At 38.9% G+C, this 19291-nt stretch overlaps 2 protein-coding genes across 2 annotated transcripts; one reads left to right on the forward strand and one right to left on the reverse strand.

The window, feature by feature from the left end:
- Positions 1-393: 393 nt before the first annotated feature.
- Positions 394-13689, reverse strand: CEP97 (centrosomal protein 97). The gene is made up of 11 exons (XM_068695063.1): positions 13536-13689; positions 11787-11929; positions 10264-10422; positions 9704-9805; positions 9000-9113; positions 7897-8063; positions 6497-6661; positions 4912-5045; positions 3636-4386; positions 2802-2877; positions 394-2088 (listed from the first exon to the last, which is right to left on the reverse strand). Exons 1-11 carry the CDS (start codon positions 13564-13566, stop codon positions 1372-1374), a joined length of 2559 nt encoding a protein of 852 aa, XP_068551164.1. The 5' UTR covers positions 13567-13689; the 3' UTR covers positions 394-1371.
- Positions 13651-16938, forward strand: RPL24 (ribosomal protein L24). Its single transcript, XM_068695131.1, has 6 exons — positions 13651-13738; positions 13865-13940; positions 14683-14793; positions 15665-15801; positions 16207-16270; positions 16811-16938. The coding sequence occupies exons 1-6, from the start codon at positions 13734-13736 to the stop codon at positions 16889-16891; spliced, it is 474 nt and encodes a 157-aa protein (XP_068551232.1). The 5' UTR covers positions 13651-13733; the 3' UTR covers positions 16892-16938.
- Positions 16939-19291: the final 2353 nt, after the last annotated feature.

Below are 19291 nucleotides of genomic sequence, written 5' to 3' on the forward strand. Positions count from 1 at the left end.
AAGTTCATCTCTGGATTCGAAGTGTTGTTATATGCAAACATGTTTGTATCTGTACTTGTACGATTGGCACGATTGATCTCAAATTAACACCAGCAAATTGTTGAAATACTTGATTTTTCTTGCATAGTGATTTTTCTTACACAGTATTAGCAAACCTAACATACCCCTAGAAGTCATGTCAATTTTTATTTTACTAGCATCCGTTACGAATTGCTTGGCAGAGGAAAATTCCTTTTACGCTTTTGCTGTATACTGAGAAGCCTAATCTTTTCCATTAAAAAATAAAAAAAATAAAAGAAAATTAAATGGGCTTGGGCAAAATACAAGTCCTATTGCTTGCAGAAAAACAAAGCAAAACAAACAAGAACAAAAACACCAAGAGAACTCAAAGAATAGTTTTAAATCATGACATTTGCTTTTAATATTTACACCTGTAGGTAGGAGCTGTGATCAAATACACGTCTAGAAAGCCATGCAGATCTGAATCCCAAAATGACATTAGCAGCCTCGTGGAGGCAAAACATGTCATCGAGTCAGCTGCTGTAAGCCAGCAGTTTAGTCTTGGAAACTATGTTCCCAGATACATGCCCTTTTGAAACACTTATTTAGTAAAAGGCTGCTACTGGTTCCACTTTGCATCTTACCTGAGAAAGAACTGGGAAATTCAACCTCAGGGAAAACAAAGGCCAAAGTTTGTTTGAAGTTTCCTAAGGTCTGACTCCTCTAAGTCCTTGTTTCAGAATCCATGTAACTGATCAGATTCCAAGCCAGGAACTTCAAGTAAAAGACAAAAAGAAGTCACTGCCTTGGACACTGGTTTCATGGAATGAATATTTGAAACCCTGACTAAATTACTCTCATTAAAGTCAAACAACTGCTTTCATCTTTCTCATCAGATTTAATCCACAAATGCACACACACTGTGTTAACTGTTTGTTTCCATACTGTTTCTTTCTTTTTGTGAAGTAAGGACTTGGTCCTGTTTTCTAGAAAAATCAAAATCAAAAGACTTACTAACACATTCACTGTAGTGAATTCACAGTAAACTCTCTCCTCTGCTCCCCAGTCTTCAGAGTTAATTTCAAGGTAGCAAGTTACTAGTATATCAGTTACATGGTTGAAAATAAAGTGCATAATGATAGTCACTGAGAACTTCGGTGATTTCATGTTAGCACAGTTCACATCAGTCCTCAGCAACATTAATAAAATGCCATTAAAATATTGTTAACGTGAGTCCAAAAAAAAAAAAAAGAAAACAAACCTAAGCACACATGAAAAATAAATTTCGTATAAATGAAAAAAAAAAAAAAAGAAAAAGAAAGGAAACTGAAATTGAATCCCTAGCCCCTGCCCTTGGTGGAATTGATCCTACTATACAGCTATCCCAACATGCAGCATCTGAAATGAAGAATCACAGTCTGTTTGCTTCCCTTCACCTATTCCTGAATTCAGCTTGCAGCTTTCTGGTGTCTGACTCATTTCACTTCGTGCTGGCGAAGATGTACTTTGAGGGAGATCTACAGAGAGCATGTCAGATGAAGAATCTTGGCTCTCTGCTGAAACAGCAATTTGTGGCCAGCTACCCTCTGTTTCATCATCGCAATTCGTCCCTTCATCTGACTCTTCCAGCTGCTGAACAGATTTCAAATACTGTTGTAGGAGTCTGTTGTCGTGCTCATTACTAGAGCTCTCTCTACTTTGTCCACATTCCCCATGGCCCTCCTCTACATCTGAAGAATATTCTGAATTATTATTGCCACATCGTTTGACAGTTTCCACCGAAAGAGAACCCTCAGTTCCTTCTGTCAAACTCTTTTCAGAGCTACACAAGTCACCAGTGTGAGTTTGATCAGCCATAGAAGAATGAAAACCAGAATCCGGGAACTGTAACCAAGACTTTTCCTGAAGAACATCACTAGCTGGAACTAACCAAGCAGAACTAACATCTGGTGGGGTTTCTTGCTCAAGAGTGGACGCTCGAACAGATGGTTCAGGTGGACAGGAATTACTGGCTGGAGGGATCCCCGGTTGCCAAGCAGCACCTGCATTTTGTGTAACAGTAAGCTGCCATTGTTGAAGGGATTTAACCTGTAAAGTATAAAAAGAATTTTGTTATAAAATGCAATTTAAGAAGTACTTCAGTCTGTAGAGTACTTCTTGCAATCTGCAACAAAATACTTGTATAAGATTTAAGGTCAAGTGAACTGACCAACATGTCATTATATTTTTGGGACAAAATATTCTTCCCATTGTTAACAGCTTTTAAACTAGACACCAAATACAACAGAGCACACAAGCCTTCTGTTTCACGTAAAGAATTTATTTTCCTGAATAAAAAGGAAGCTGCTCTAAAAAGAGGAGAGGGAACCTTTAGGAAATAACCCATTCTTAAGAAAACAGTCAGTTTTTTAAGATCGGCTTATTAAGAGATGTGTTAATAACTCACCTACTTTAGAAATTAGTTGCTCAGAAGTGACACAGCTTGATGCTGTTTTATTTGCCCTGAGCATCTAGCAGTCACATCAGTCTTCAAGTCTACAACGCTTAGTTTTCTTTCAATTTTCTCCTTTTCATACCAAGCTGTATTTTAGCATTTAGTTACAGAGCCAGTTTATTGTCTTAAAACTTCTGAATATAACTTATCCCCAGAACACTAGTATAGCCAAAAACATGTCAATAAGATTCTCATGAGCCGTAACTGGAAGAATGAACTATATTCATTGTCTCTTTGGGATCTCCAGTATGAAATACCTTCTCAATCCTCGTGTAAGCAGAAAAATAAGAAGACTGAAGTTATTTACCTGGTTCCAAAGAAATCTGACAGCTTCTTCCTGTACAAGCCTTTGAATCTTATCTTCCTCTCTTTCTTTTCTAAGCCTGCAAGAACATACATCCAAAGTTATCTAGATTAAATAACATTCAGTAAACAAGATGAACAAGAAAGCACAGAAATGGCTGGTTATAAGACTGAATTGTTGAAAACAATTAACGTTATTGCAGCCTGTCTTGTCATCAATATCCAGTTGTTGAATTTCCAGCACACATTTATTTTTCAAAGTTACATTAAGATTGTTCCTCCCTTTTGCTGTAGCATATTTATTGAATTACTAATATCTTAGGAGCATTATTTATATAACATTTATATCTTACATATTTAAAAACTTTGGCAATGATCTCCTCAAAACATGGATCCATATCATCATAAAACTCAATCACATTTATAATTGTATCACACAAGACAGAGGGAGAATCCTTCCAACCATTGACAGAGAAATGACTCTATACGGACGCTTAACAAAGAAACTTTGTAATTGGCATAAGACAAGTCAAAAAAACATTCTTTACTGTTGCTACTTTGATTGTGCAGCAAAACATGCAAGTCCGGGCAATAAAGGACTTGAAAAAGTTGATTCTAACCCAACCCATTCATAGAGGGCACTTTGAGAGGATGAAAAGCTATGTGCAGACCATGTACATCTTACAGGAAGTGTTCCTTAACTGTAGCCATTGTTTTATATTACTAGTGCTAGTTTCTACTGTGAATAGTTAGACCCATTTATAACTCTTCTGAAATATCCTGGGGCAACGTTTATATTAATTCAGATATGAATACCAACAGCATGATTGCAACTTACATTTCTATTTCATTTGTTAAGCAAATGATGTGCTCTTGCATTCTGCTTAGGCGAATTTCATATCGCACTTCTTTGGCTCGGGGATGAAAGTTCCTTGTGTAAAATCCCCTCCAGCAGGCTTGAAGCTTGGTAGCTGCTTTAGTCATTCTTTGCAGTTCAGCTGCACCTTCATCGACAGCAGGTAGAGAACCTGATTTTTCTCCTGCCACCTGGTCAGGACAGAGAGCTGTAAATCCTGATTCAGCACCTAGTGAGGTGCTGGGCTGACCATGCAGAACTTGGTCTTCAGAGGATGCCGAAGAGTTGCTAGCATCAGCCTGGTTAGCTGTTACTGGATCAGAAGATGGTACCTGCACATTCTCTATTATATTCTCTTCAGTTTCCACACTTCCCGCCACTTTGTTAGAGTGCTCTCTTGTAACCCATTTTTTGTCCTTGTTAGCTGTTTCTTCTCTATTTACACCTTTCACAAATTCAGTAAGTGTACTACCATCATCTTCTAGGCCCAAACTGATCCCATGTAACTTCAGGTCTGAAGTAGGAGACACCGGAGACAATCCTGAAGCAACTGGCATGAAAGTAGACTCTGACGACAACAGGCTGCTGTTGAGTTTGTCTTCATCAGTCTGTATATCTTCAAGGTATAGCTCCTTGTGACAATCTCTTTCAAGAAGAAATGTGTTCTTCACTGCATAGGAATGATCATCATTCGCACTTGGTCCAACCCAACAATTCTTCTGGATGACACGTTCTAGATAGGTAGAAAGACATATTCAGAAGTCATAGTACTTCAATAACACAGTTTAGTTTATAGGGATTTACATGTTTATTTTAGATAGTTAGAAACTGGGTGTGTAAGATCCCAAACGCTAATCATGACAAGCATTACTTCTACATAACAATAATGATAGTAGCTATTCATCTCAGCAACATCTATGAGCCTCACAAATAATGAGTAGAGTGAACTGCACAGACTGCCTTCCCATGGAGCAGTTACTCTTTGATCAGACGGAACAGCCAAAGTAATAACATTTTCATTTACTGGACTGTTTTTTTTTTTTTTTTTTTTTTTACCTAGCCATCTTACTAGCATTTCAAGACATGAATAACCATAGAATGCATTTTTAGAGAACAACTTACAGCTTCAGTTGAAAATCTCCAAAAAATAATAAACTAATAGCAGGGCCTCATTTCAAAATTCTCTCCAGAAAGCTATCTGCGGTCAAAAAACATTTGTTTCTACCGGTAAGATCACAGGTTCAGATTTACATCTTACCACTTTCAAGAACTATCTGTGGTGGCTGTGCTGGACTGCTCTGTTCGTGAGTAACTGGTTGTGTCTTGTTGGGAGTGGGAGATGTAGGTGGTCCTTCATTTTGGTTTTGATTCATCAGCTGCCTCTGGTGGAGCCTAAACACAGAGTTCCAACAGATCTTATGTTTCTTTTTAACTTTCTTTGATATAGAAGGCATCTAAAAAGCTATCAACTACTTGAAAGAAAACAAGCAATCAAACCATTCTAAAACAAGAGGCTAGTTATACGTACTCCTACACCTACTAGACATCAATAGGACTACTCACAAGGCCAGGGTTTGCACACGTTGCTTCTGTTCCCCTTCCTTCTCCCTCTTTGTAACTTACAACAAATAAACAAAAAACAGCATGCAATTCTGACTATCAACTGAAAAAAAAACACCAAGTATCTCTACACACAAGCAAGGTATGCAGATACTTTGAGTGTCTGCTGCAGAACATGCTGTGTTTGTACATGCAAAGAGTTTAGGAATGGACGTGATCTTTTTTATGTTTGAAAATGACTAAGTCAAGTATTAGGGTACAGGGATACCCTTTTCAAAAATCAAGTAGCAGTGTTGCCACAAACATATAATCATCCTTTACAATCTGAGAAAACACAAACGTAATTTCAGTGCAGCTAAATTCAAAGACCATGAGGCAGACATCAGAAAGTCAACTGGCGTTAAAAATTAAGCGTGTATATATTTCTCCTCTGAAATGGCCCCTACATGTCTGCAGTTTCCTCCTGAAGATCAGTCTATACTGACAAAGCAATTCCTTCCAGATGCTCCCACGTTTCCAGCCCTTTTGGATGAAATACTGCAGTTCTCCTTGTACAGCTTTCTACCCATACTATATGACTTATTTAGCTTGCTCCACTGAGTCTTCCACTCTAGTCTTTTAGCAAAAAAAAAAATAAAATTATCAGTAGTGGTCCTGGCAAATAGTGATGCCTGTGTTCTTAAGTATTCTGGGTTTTAATTCCAATTAACTCACCTTCCCGCAGGAAGAAAGTGCATGACTGTAACGCTCCACATCTACTTGCACAGTCCCTAGCAAAATAAGTTCCTGCTTGCATAACCAGCAGGACCTATTTTGGCCTCTAATGACAGAGCCACGGTTCCAGATAAAAAAGCTGTCAAGAGCATCATCAGGAACACTGCCCCTCAAAGGACAACCTTAAAAGAACACACTAATAATAAAAAGAAGAGGCTAGTTCACCCATGTACTACAATAGTCTTTATTTACAATTAGAACAACAGTCAAATCTGCTCCTTTTTGAGGATTTACTCATGGTCTCTGCAACAAACATCCGAGTAGGTAGCCTATTTTAAACACAGTCCTAACACAAACCACTTTCAAGACTGCCTCTAGGGCACCCGGCAAACAGGAAAACACTCCTGCTGCTGTCTTGCTCCTCATCCTGTACCTCTGCCACTCTTCCATCTCCTGCCCTAACTGTTGCTTTGAAACACTTGAAAGGAAATGCTATTGTATCTAACGTAATGAGACATACAATTGTGTTCTCAATTGCATTTTGTAACAGAAAAACAAAAAGTTCTCACCTTTGCTTACTTAGTATTTTTTCCAGTTTGGCATCTTCTTCAGTCTGGAGACCATATGTAGATATAAGAGGGCAAACAGTAGCCAAGTACTGGACTAACTGAACATGCTGCCCAGGTCGATATGATCTTCCTTTACCTTGACTGTAGAGCCATTCTGCTTTTAAACTGTTAGGAAGGGAGGAAGATGGTTACAATTAATGTACAGCACACTGATGTGTCCTGGAGTACTGTTCTTCTACAAGCTAATCCACAAACCTAACCAAGACTTCGAACATGAGCAGTGCCGGAGGAACTGGGATTTTCATTACCAGAATAACGAGTGAAGTATTCCTCACATAAACATTGATGAAATGAAAAAGTCTCTGACAAGCACTGTGCATTCTATTTTATCTGTGTACTCTTTAAGTGTTTTGGTTTTATAACCAAAATTCAATTTTTTGAAATTATCAGCAACTTTAACAGAAAAAGGAAAGATCCCACAAATGCACAGAATAGCTACAGAGAGCAAATCTTGCTGAGGGTCTCCAGCCACCATCTGTTTCTCAGTTAAACTGATGATGGTCTTCAATCTGAGAACTCAATATAATATATCCATATAAAATAATACAGAAAACCCCATCAATAATGAAAAAAATTAGAATTGCTACAGGTAGCTCTTCAGGAACTTCGTAATATTCATAATATACACTGAAACAAACAGGAGTGGTTTCCCTCTGACCAAAAAGGCAGCTTTTTATTTTACTAACTTGGGAATAAGATAGTAATATCTTGGACTGTCTTAATGTATTGAACTGGAACATGTTATACTTGATGATGGAGATATTTTCAGGGAATATTTATATGGCTGGACTATTCTGATGTCAAGAACTTCAAGAAAACATCTCCACTGTCATACAGACATCAGTGATATAATGACTGCAGTGATACAGTTAAAAAAAAAAAGTGAGCAAAATGATATTTAACTAATTGACAAAAAATATATACAAATCAGACCCTTTATAAAAGGGCATGCCTAAGCTTCTCCCAAGATAATGGCTTCAATATTTGCCAATTGTCTCATTCTACAAAATCAAAGCCTGTAAACCTGAGAGGAATAACAGACATCACTGATGAATTGCTACCAGAATTTTGCTTTTTAGAAGTACTAATGTGAGTGAAGTAAGGAAACCAAACCTTAACTTTATAATTCTATTTAATTGAAGGTGTGATTTTATATAGTAATACTAGTGTAACCAAAATAAAAAAAGAAAAAAGCATTAATTGGCTGGGGTCTCGTATGGCCATTAGCTAGACAATTTCAAATCATTAGCACTTTCCTATTTTTTATTATGTAAAAACTGAACTTCAGCTTACAAAAATCTTGATTTGATAATTTTAGAGATTTAATAACATGATGTTACCTTTCCTTCTGAGAAATTACATATCCATCAAGAACTTTAAGGTTCAGACACCAGCTGACGATATACGGCCTGTAGTCAAAGCCAGGGATAGAAGGTGTGGCCATCACACAAGGATTGTTCATTATTGACAACTGTTCCAGTTGAGAAAGAGAAGCCAGGAAAGAAACCTGGAGAAAAGAAGATACTTGTCAACTAGAGGGAACCAACTGATTACAAGATGTACCACATTTGCCTAGTTACACTATACTTCTTGCTCAAAACAACATCATTACAATTACACTGAAAAATCACATTTTCTTGTTAAAACGTGAAAATCTTTTAACGGACCTTCTATCAACTCCTGTCATTTTCCCATTAACTTTCCTGTAAGTAGTATAGCCCTTGGGAAGCATTAGCTTCTCTTAAGATCTGGGAATTGGGCTTTACGTATAAAAAAAGGTATAGTATTCCAGCTTACTGCAGCAGGTATAGAGATGTCAACAAATCAACAGCAAGCTGAAGAGCTGAGAAACACTGTCCTATTTTGAAGAAGAGACCAATGCATTACCAAATAAGATTTTTCTTCTCATGTGGAAGACTAACTGACATGTTTTTTTTCCTTATATAAGGAAACAAAAACACCATGCACACAAAAAAAAAAAACAAAAATAACCCAATAAAGATAAAAAACACAGTCCGGATATTCATTTCTCTTACATCGTGTTTGAATAAGAGATAAAAAGACCATAATCTAAACAGAGCAGCTGAGCAGCTACAGAAGCCATCTGCAACACTTTATCAGCTCAGTTTTCAACCTTCAGACAATCATGGCAAGCTCTTTGAGAATTTTCTCCTCAAAGTTTAGACATTCTGACATCCCTGATCGATATATGAAAGCACAAAATAAAAAAGGCAAAATTTCTTTAAAAAAATGATTTAATAAAGTTAAATTACCCAACTTGTGCAGCTAGAGCAAGCGTAGTTATTACACAAAGTATTAAAGGTTCCTATCTTTTTCAAAATAATCTATGCTGAGAGTCCATTTCACTTACATCCTCAAAAGAATTATCCAGCTATTTCCTATCACTCTGCTTGAATACAAGGTGGTATCTTCTACATCTTACCTCATTTAAATCTCTGATTTCATTTTCTGCCAAAGAAAAAACAGTCAGATTCTGAGGTAGGCAAACAGGGGCAGTACGAAGCGAAGTTATAATATTTCCATGCAGCAACAAGGTCTATGAAGTAAAAATATGGTATTAAAATGCATGCTTGATCAAAAGAACAAACAAATAACTTTTTTTCCTCCAGATAATACGTTCACAATACACACTGAACAAAAGATAATAAAGATAATAAAGGCTGTCTGGCATCTTCAGAATCGTTTTTGCTTATCCCAGTGAGGGCAATTTTGTTTTTATATTTAGAGCAAAATTTCCTCGTGAAACGCAGAAATTAAGTACATAGCCATGGATACAAAAAGTGTAGCTTAAAATATTTTCTTCTATGCAGTGTACATGATGAAAGAGTTAACACTGTTTTGTCTTGATCCACATCACAGGACAAGAGAACTAACTGAGTGCTGTAGAAAAGATCTTACCATGTTATCTTAATCAAAATCATTAGAGTAATTACAGAAGCACTACATCAGTTTCTGCAGCTTGAAAACAACAAGAACTTAACATTCTTCCTTCTATAAGTTAGTGATTAAATTAAATTGTTTTAAGAGCTAGCATGTTTGAATAAGAAATGCTTTTAAAAGGCAAAAGTTTTCAAAGCAGAATTCTTTACACAAAGGATTTAAGAACAACAGAGAAAAAACAACTACCTTTAGAGACAGAAGCTTGGAGAGATCTCCCAATTGAGATATGTTGTTGTCTGACAAATCAAGATGCTGAAGAGATACACAGGAATTGATTTGTTCAATGGCCTACAAAAATAAGTCAGTTACAATACCTATTTTAATCATGAAATAGAAACACATGTAAAAAAAAATACAAATTATTTTGGAAGCTAACAACACTAAATAACTAAGCCAAAATAAGAACTTAGTTTTTTTGTTTGTTTGTTTGTTTTCATTTTTTACCAGTTGAATTTTAAAGATGATTTTTTTTTTCCCTATTTTGGGGGCTACCTTCCAATTCTCATTAAATTTTAATTTCAAACCATCTATTTATTTTTATTCGCTTGCCAATTCTTGTCCAGAAGTTGTCTTCTTCCACAGACCAGGGGTCACAAAGCTTCAACATTTGTTCGCATTAAAACCAGAAGCAGAAATGAACATTTATTTGCAGTGAAATGAAACATTTTAAGGATTGCCTTTTCAGTGTTTCCCAAATTTCTACTACATTACATTCTGGAAAACGTGTAAAAGGCTGAGTACTTTACCTTAAGGTTATTTCCTGACAAGTTTAGCCATTCCAGATGCACCAACTCCTTCAGCCCTTCCACATACCCAATGCTATTATGAGGCAAGTTTAGCACCCGGAGCTTTGTCAGTTTTGCTACACCCATCATTCGTACCAAACGATTGTTGGCTACAGACAGCTGCAGATCAACACAAATAAAAGAAACATTTTTAACTACTAAAGTGCACAGACAGAATAGGCTTTTATTTTTAGTGCTTAAAAATCCAATCCAATGGGAGCTACTCTAATGTATATATTCAAATTTCAAGCAAATAATACAGACAAGAAACTACAAGAGACAGGCAATAAATTACTGATCAAAGGAAGTAGTCCTCCCAACTCTGCAAACTTAGATGAAATCTTAATCCTAACAACAGCTAATAAAAAGAGGAGAATAAATAAGGAGACATCTCATATGAAAATAAGCTTTTAAAATCAGAATTGCTAAATCATTGTATAAACTGTTGTAATGTTCCCAGTATAAAATCATACTGTCACCGTGGCAAAGGGCAAAATATATTTCACTGTTCTCAAAAAAAAACTATTGTGCTAACAGGACTGTAAATCACAAACTTTTAAAAGGATAAATCCAGATTAAAAATACCCTTTAGTAACACAGCCATAAAGTTGGCAGACTAGTGAGGGTTTACTGCAGCAATAACACCCACATCTCCAGTGTCAGTTTATCTTGGCTGTAGAAGCTGTTTAGGTGACTTCAAGCCTATTTGGAGGCACTTTTAGTGCTGGTTAACAGACTTGTACAGCCTTGTCCCAAGGGCATTAACACACTGATTTTTGCAAGCACGCTTACCACTGTTACCACTAATACCCCCAGGAACCTAAAAGGAATGTTTCAAAATTGAGGATATTACAGTTTGGGATAAGCTCTAGCAACATCAGGGCTTACATGACTCAATACATTAGCAAGACAACAAATCTCTCCCACTTCACATTTTTATATTTTCTATTTGATTGTTAACCTAACCCAACTGGCTTGTTTCTTCCTGTAAATGTTACCAATACTCTTCAATTACAAAAATGTTACCAATACTCTTCCTCTGTGAAGAGTTCTGAAACCCAAACAGGGAGAGTCCTGTCTGTAGGTCTGCATGTTTATCTTTTTTTGTTTGTTTGTTTATTTAAACTACAAAGTTTTTTTTTTTTTTTTTTTTTTTGTTACAAAGATCAAGCATTCCAAAGCTAAAAAGTATCAAAAAATCAGAGTTCACAGTGACCTTTCTAAACGTTAACACCATCCCACTAGGATTTATTTAGTTTAATTTTAGCTACCTAAGCAACCAGCAGAACAGCTTTACCTACCGCCACCTGCAGAGCTACACTGAAAACAAAGCTTTCTATTTCAGTTCACCGCTGTTTATTTTTCCATGAAGACAGTAACAGATGACTTACTTCAATTATATAAGGTGGCCTTAAAGCAGGAATACTTTAGGTGGTATCTCAGTAACATTATTTTGTAGCACATTAAATTCAAGTAACACTGACCTGCATCAGATTCCTGCATTTTTCCAAGTGCTCCAATTTAATTATCTGGTTCTTGTCCAGAATCAGAGTGTGAGTATCAGCATCACAGGGTAAGGTTGGACCCAGCTTTTGCAATCCTTGACCTGACCAGTTAACTACCAAACCTTAGAGGAAAAAGAATGAAAAAAAAAAATCAAACAAAAAGAGAACACAATGAAACTCAACACCTGATATATGAGAACGTGTACTCAAAGTGCAAAGCAAGACAAACTGAACTGTTTTTATAACATATGCAGTTAATTCACGGATACAAATGACCTTTACTTAGAACTGAAGCAAATACATTAATTCAGGCTACATATGTTGGAAAATCTGATCCAGTTATTGAAAGATGGGGATTCTGCTCTTTGTTCCAGTGAAGATCTCTAGTGCAGTTTTGGGAAGTCAGTAGCTTCAGACTCTCTGAAGTGGGATGCAGAGTGAAAGTTAGGCAGCTATATTTAAAGGTGTGATCCTCAAAACCCAAAATTTCAAAGACAACTATACTCGGATTTTGTCAAAGCTTCCAGGTTTTGAGCAGCTTGATAACTTCTTACATGCAGGAGCTCTCTCCCTAAATTCCTGCTTACAGACAAACCCAGAACACGCCAAATACACATAGGTAGGATCACACCCCACCCATAGCAGCAACAACACCTAAGAAAAATAAGTACATTAAAGCAAAAAAGGGAGGGAGCCTGACACAGTGGTAAGCAGCCTCCACCCTCTAGTCACTAAGAACATGGGAAACCCTATGAGGATACAGGCCAACAAACTTCTCCTTCCTGGACAGATTCATCAAACACCCCACTACTGTATCTGAAGATGATGGCACCTAACCCATCTATATGAAATTTCCACAGTCCTCAGCTTGAAGAAAAGAAACAGTCTTATCACAAACAAGTCATCTAAAAGCTAGACCACTCAACTAAAGTCTGCAGTTACCTCTTTTTCCCTCATCACTTTACTTTGTTTATTATCGTTTTATTTCAAAGCAAAAATATTATTAGTCTGCACCATTTTTTGAAAGTGCAGTCTAAGCACAAACTCAAAGAGGAGGTTTCAACCTGTGAAACCAAAATTGGCACCTCTGTATTGTCAAAAGTTGGGCGCTTAAACCTCGTGGAAGAAATAAGCTTAAGATTCAACTCCTCTTTTAAAAATCTCTATTACACATTTCAAGACACGCTTCCTTTTAGCGGCTTGGCTACGGCAAAACCTACTCTTAAGTATTTAACTATTTTATCAGGTAGTGAACATGTCCAATGCGAGGCCAAAGATTCCAGTCCAGGACTTGCATGGCCAAACCATTCAGTGCGTCTCGCCAAAGGGTTTTGGTGCCTGTATGCATGATGATCAGATGAATTTTTAATCTCCCTGCGTGGTACCTAGTCAAAAGCCAGAACCCAGCACCCGCCCATACAGCCATCCTAGAGACCGGGTGACGTTCAGGCAGGAGCAAATGTTAAATATGCCAGCATGGCGTTTAACTGACAGAACACAATTAAGATGCCGGCTGTCAGGACTGCTCCAACACAGAGCTAAAAGCACAGCGCTGGTTATTGGTTATCCGCAGGGACCTGGGCTGGCTGCCTCCCCGTGCTGCCCCCTGCCCACTGCCATCCCCACAGATTTACCCCCTGCTCTGCCCTCATCGCGGCACCGCTCGGCCTCCCGCCGAGGCGCTGTGCCAGGCCGTGCCCCCCGCAGCCACCCCCGGGCCCCTCTCACCGCCGCTGGGCGCCGCCCCGGGGGCCGCCATGTCCCGGCCCGTCCCGCTCGGCTCCTCCCCGCCTCAGCCCCCGCCGGGCCAACGGCCGAGGGGCCGCGTCCCGCCCGCAGCTCCCGCCCGGCCCTGCCTCTTCCTCCCCGCCCCTTCCGCCCGGCGCTGCCTCCTCTTCCGCCCGGCCGCCGCCCGCCGCCGCCATCATGAAGTAAGCGCCGCCGCCGGGCCCGGGATGCGGCCCCCTCCCCATCCGCCGCCATCCGGCGCCCGGGATGCGGCCCCCCGGCCGCCATGGCGCCCCGGTAACGCCTTAACCCTTCTTGTGTCCCTGCAGGGTGGAGCTGTGCAGCTTCAGCGGGTACAAGATATACCCCGGGCACGGCCGCCGGTACGCCCGCACCGACGGCAAGGTGAGCGCCGCGCCGGGCACGGACCTAAAGATAACCTTAAAAATAACCTTAAAAATAACCTTAAAAAGGGCTCCTAATTAGTGGCCTAAGGGGTAACAGCCTAACGCAGCGGTCTCGTACGGCATCTCCTGCGAAATGACAGCTGAACTGGGCCCACTGAACCCCCCGCTGATCTCCTTAGGCCTTATATAAACTTAAAATCAAACAGATAATAACAAGTTAATCCATTAATTTCGTAAGAACGCGTAAAGGATTGCGTGTTGGCCTCTGGGCGGTGCTTACATCAGTTTCTGATTCCCTTCATGCGTTCTGGAAGCACGTAGCTAATGGAGAGCAGGCAGCTGGAAAGTGTCACAGGGGATACAGGTGTTGGCACTGCACCTAGAATGCACTGCACACAGGTCGGAGGGTGAGTTTCACTCAGAAAAAACAAGCTGTTTATCCTGTTAGGAGAAGAAACATCAGAATATTAGGCCTTACTGAGAGAAAATTAAATGAAGCCTGAAAAATTTATTCTAATGGATGAGGTCCCTTAATCTAAGGAATAAAATCCCACACGTTCAAGTTACTAAATTGTGTTCTAAGATTTAGAATTGTTAGGTGTGTGAAGAAATAAAAAAGTATCAGTGTTGTAAAGCACTAAATCAAATAATTATTTAATATTCCAACGTAAGTGACAGTATCTTTCATAAATGTAACATTTACACAAAATACTCTTTCTTTTTTTTTCTCCTCTCTCTAGGTTTTTCAATTCTTGAATGCAAAATGTGAGTCTGCATTCCTTTCCAAGAGAAACCCCCGTCAAATCAATTGGACTGTCCTCTACAGGCGCAAGCACAAGAAGGGGCAGTCAGTAAGTATATACCATCAAACACACCTCTAAAGTGTTCCCCCCCCAAAAAGTGCGGTCACACATCTGTTAGAATAGAGGTAACTTCAGTATGCTGGTGGTAGCAGAAGTATGACCAATATGACCAGAATAAAGTGGTCAATAACGGAGGAAGTGTGGGTGTATTTACACAGATTTATATATTGTTTTATACTTGGAAGGTAAATACTTCAGGAATAGCACTATATGTGTATTTTATCACATCTTTGAAGGCTTTCTCAGATCGGGAGTATTTGTATAATAATTGTATGAATGGTGTATGTTCAAAAATTTTTCTTAAAAAGCTTTACATGAAACGGGCAATGCTGTTTTATCAGTGGACTGTTCAATTATTTGGACTCATAAACTTTCAGAGTGGTGATAGCATAGAGAGCTGCTAATCTGGTAAATCATATTCCCAGACAGATGATTTGGGGGATGATGGTTGGAGGAACTGTTCACATCAACTTTTTTTTTTTTTTTGAAAACTTTGCGTTATAACTAGTAGGATGTCTTTGCTATGGAGTTGTCATTGGATAGAAGAAACGTGGCATGTTAATACGAGGTATTTTCAGTGCTCATGCTGAAACTTGTACAGCAGAAGAGCAGTTAGAAAGGCTTATGTTGACTCTTAACACTGACCAGTTCACTTAGAGAAAGAAAGATGATGCTCAATGGCTTATTAGTCTGCTTTGGCAAATCAAGAAATTACATACAGAATAATTTTATTCCTCGTTTTGGATGTATGCAGTTCTGTAATAGCTTCATGCTTAGCTGCAGCTTGTTGCTGTAATTGTATTTAGCCTTTTACTTCATGTCTGGTGATGCTAATTGTCTTCATGTTCTGTCACTTTAGGAAGAGATACAAAAGAAGCGTACCCGCCGTGCTGTTAAGTTTCAAAGGGCTATTACTGGTGCATCTTTAGCTGAGATTATGGCTAAAAGAAATCAGAAGCCTGAAGTACGGAAGGCACAGAGGGAACAAGCTATTCGGTGAGACAGCAGGGGTGACTGGAGCTATGCCAGGCATTTTGGAGATTATTGATGTAACTACAAGAGGTGTACAAGATCTTGAACTGTAGCTGAACTCTGTGTATCGTAAGCATTAAGAGAGTGAGGGGGATCAGTATATTTGGAGGTAATACTGTGTACTCTTAGCAAAAAATTCATATCAGCAGAGAGGGGTCTCTTCTTACCCTCTCCCTCTGTGAAAATGCTGCTGCTGTCAGACTGTTCTGTTGTCTACGTGGTAGTCTTTCAAGAGGTACTGACTATAGAGTATAAACCTGAAATAATGCATTCCATTCTTGATCTTGGGGAGCTCTCAGCGTGACTGAAACAAGGAAGCAGGGAATGGCAGGCATGACTAACTGTCACTCGTTCTCTGTGAATTAACAGGGCTGCAAAAGAAGCCAAGAAGGCTAAGCAGGCCACCAAGAAGACAGCTGTTTCTGCTGCAAAGGTAAGATGCAGTAGACGGACAGAAACCACAAAGTATTTATCTGGAATATACCAGGTTGTAATGCAGCACTCTTCCCACACTTCACTGGAAATTCTCAGTTGTGTTCGGAAGAAGCATTTATTCACCTATTTGGATCTGGAAGCACGTGGATCAAATTTTTGTACTGGGAGTTAGAGCTGTATGAACAGCTGAATAGAACAAAATGATTTTTCCAGAAAAAGTAAAAGTTACAGTAAAGCCACTTTCTGATTAGATGTCAGAGATGCCCAGTGGCTTAAAAACTTGCCTAGATGTTACATTAGAAACTTGGTAGCAAAATATTGATGAGAGCTACCATATGCTTCATTACTACTTATTGTAATACCAAATGTTGGCATCATACATATTGGAGGCTTCCAGTGTTTGATAACAATCTGTTAACTCTAATTCTAATCTGATTGTTAAATTGCCTAATTTCTGTAAAAATTCTTAAGTGTAACATGGGGACCCTTTCAAGAATGCAGTCATGTTCTCACTCATGTTCTACTATTCTCTCTACAGGCTCCAACAAAGGCGGCGCCGAAGCAGAAGATCGTGAAGCCAGTCAAAGTGTCTGCTCCCCGTGTTGGTGGAAAGCGTTAACTTGCCAAACTGTTACCTGTGCTGAATAAACACCTGACCAACTTTTATCAGTTGTGCCATGTTCTCTTCAACTGTGTGATAGATGCTGAAGAAAATTAAGGGATAATGATGTATGCTTCTGCAGACTGATTAATACACCCGTGCCATAAAACATTCAGTTTTTTAGAGGATCTGTTGTGCTAGAAAATAAGTCTTTAAATGAATGCAGTGATTCAGGTGGCAGGGAAGATTGAGCTGATGTTTGAGGAGCTGTTCTTGCCTAAGGACAAAAATAGCACGAGTACAAGCTTATTCTGCATCAACACCAAATGTCTTAAAAATAAGGTTTTAAGTTTGATGAGGCAAACTAAAGGGCTGTGAAGCTGTACAATCTCTTAAGTTACGTAAAAAGGTCAATACGCTTCTTGCATTGTGAAGCAGATCATTTTGAGATGTAGAGAATAAAAAGAGAAACGATTTCAGACATTGAATGGATGTTTCACACATCACATTGCTCTTAAATGCAAATGTTGAGATGCAATTCCTGGGTCCAGAACTAAAACCACTGAGGTGCTGGAAGCCTCTCAGGAACAGGATAGTTTCTAAGGTCCTTCCTCACGCTCTGCCTCAGTTAAATGGGTTGTTTGACCTAGTATGACCATTCTGCAAACATATTCTAGTTAGTTGTACTAAAAACATTGATAGTAGGTTGACTGAGCTTAAAATGGAGCTGACGGTATGCATTACTTCAAACTCATTTAGTCTCATAATTAACATCTGGAATGCAGACGTGGGTTCCCGTAGTCATTCTCTTCCACTCCTAGAAGGTGTGGCCATTTGTTAAATGTTCCATGTAAAGGATGCAGCTCTCCAATCCAGTAGTTAGGCCAGGTAGGCAGTGTTTCCAACCTTTCCCTTAGCTTTGCTGGGCAGTAATAGCCTTAGCAAAGGAATGTTCTTTGACTTACTGGAAGTAAGGAGAAAATGAACCTTCTCTCTTTGTTTTGGATCTCAACTGATGCCACATGTAAGACCTACATGCACTTAATCCAAAACAATATTCCACTTGGCAAATACCCACTTCAGGGCCTGTAAGGAGGAGGCCTTTACTACAGACAGTTCAGCTGTTACAGCTTTTGAAAATAAGAGCAGACTACTGTTTGGCTTTCAACACTGTTGCTAGCTTACAGCTCCTTTAAGGGCTTTGTTGATGTTACTACACTAGCTAAGGAAGAAGCTCTTTATCATACTTGTGCTTCCTGTGGTTCATTTGGGCTTAAAAAATACAACGAAAGTAACGTGCTTTAGGTTATGGGTTACGTTTTGAGTTCTATCATGCTTGGTTTTCATTAATAAACTAAGTTCCAGTCAGATGGAGCTTGCAACCCAATTAAGTAGTTTCAGCGTGATTGCATCAGTGGACTGGTATCTTTTTGAACAATTATTCTTTTTACTATCAAGAGCACAGGAGCTGCTCATTATTTTGAAATAAATTGAAGATACTTTCTAAACTGGTTAACAGTCTTGGAAGGAGCTAGAAACAAGGGAAGGAAAAATGTTCCATGTTTTTACTTTCCGTTTAGGGAAAGGAATTTTTAGTAATTTATGAAGGCTGAATATACCACTGAAAGTTGCCTATGTTAGTGATGACTATACACAAGACTGGTACAATTTTACAGGATTTGATAGTGGTAGTGAGTAGCTGGGACACTACATACATGCTTGTGAAAGTTAGTCTTAACATATGTTAGTCTTAACATCTTGCATATGAAGTTCCTCAGTTGAAAAGCAGAGAGAAGCTTTTACAAACAATCTGTTTGAAATACCAGTAAGGATAGAAATGAATGTATAGTCAAATACAAGGAATTAGTATTTGTTAATGCCTTGAAGCTTGCAGGTAACACCTTCCATGAGATACATAGTTACGTACAGTGTGCCTCACTCATTAACACCGGATATTCAGCTCAAACATAGATATAATGCAATGAATTCAACAGAAATGCATAAATTGAAATCTTTGCACTTACCTAATGCAACTTAATTGATCCGCTATTAAATATTTATCACTAAAAATTTAATACTTAAATTTTTCATAGGCCTGTGGAATAATTTAACTTGAAACGGTTCTCTAGAGGCCACCTAGCCCAACCCTTTGCTGAAGGCATGTCTAATTAGATGCAGCTGCTTGACCCAGCTCAGTCCTGAAACAACTGTAGCCTCGGGAAAAGGTGCTCCAACATTTGTCCACTATGGTTTAAAAAATAAAGAAATAAAGTGGGTAACTGGAACTTTCCGTGCTCTAACTTGTATCTGATGGTTATGCAACTCAGAGGGGTGGGTCTCGGCTTTCTCTGCCTGTTCTGGTGAGGCAGCTGAGGACAACGAGACCACCAGGGAGGGGGCTTGGACCAAGGCACCACA

The sequence above is a fragment of the Anas acuta genome, chromosome 1, assembly GCF_963932015.1.
Source record: "Anas acuta chromosome 1, bAnaAcu1.1, whole genome shotgun sequence".
NCBI classification, from domain to species: Eukaryota; Metazoa; Chordata; class Aves; order Anseriformes; family Anatidae; genus Anas; species Anas acuta.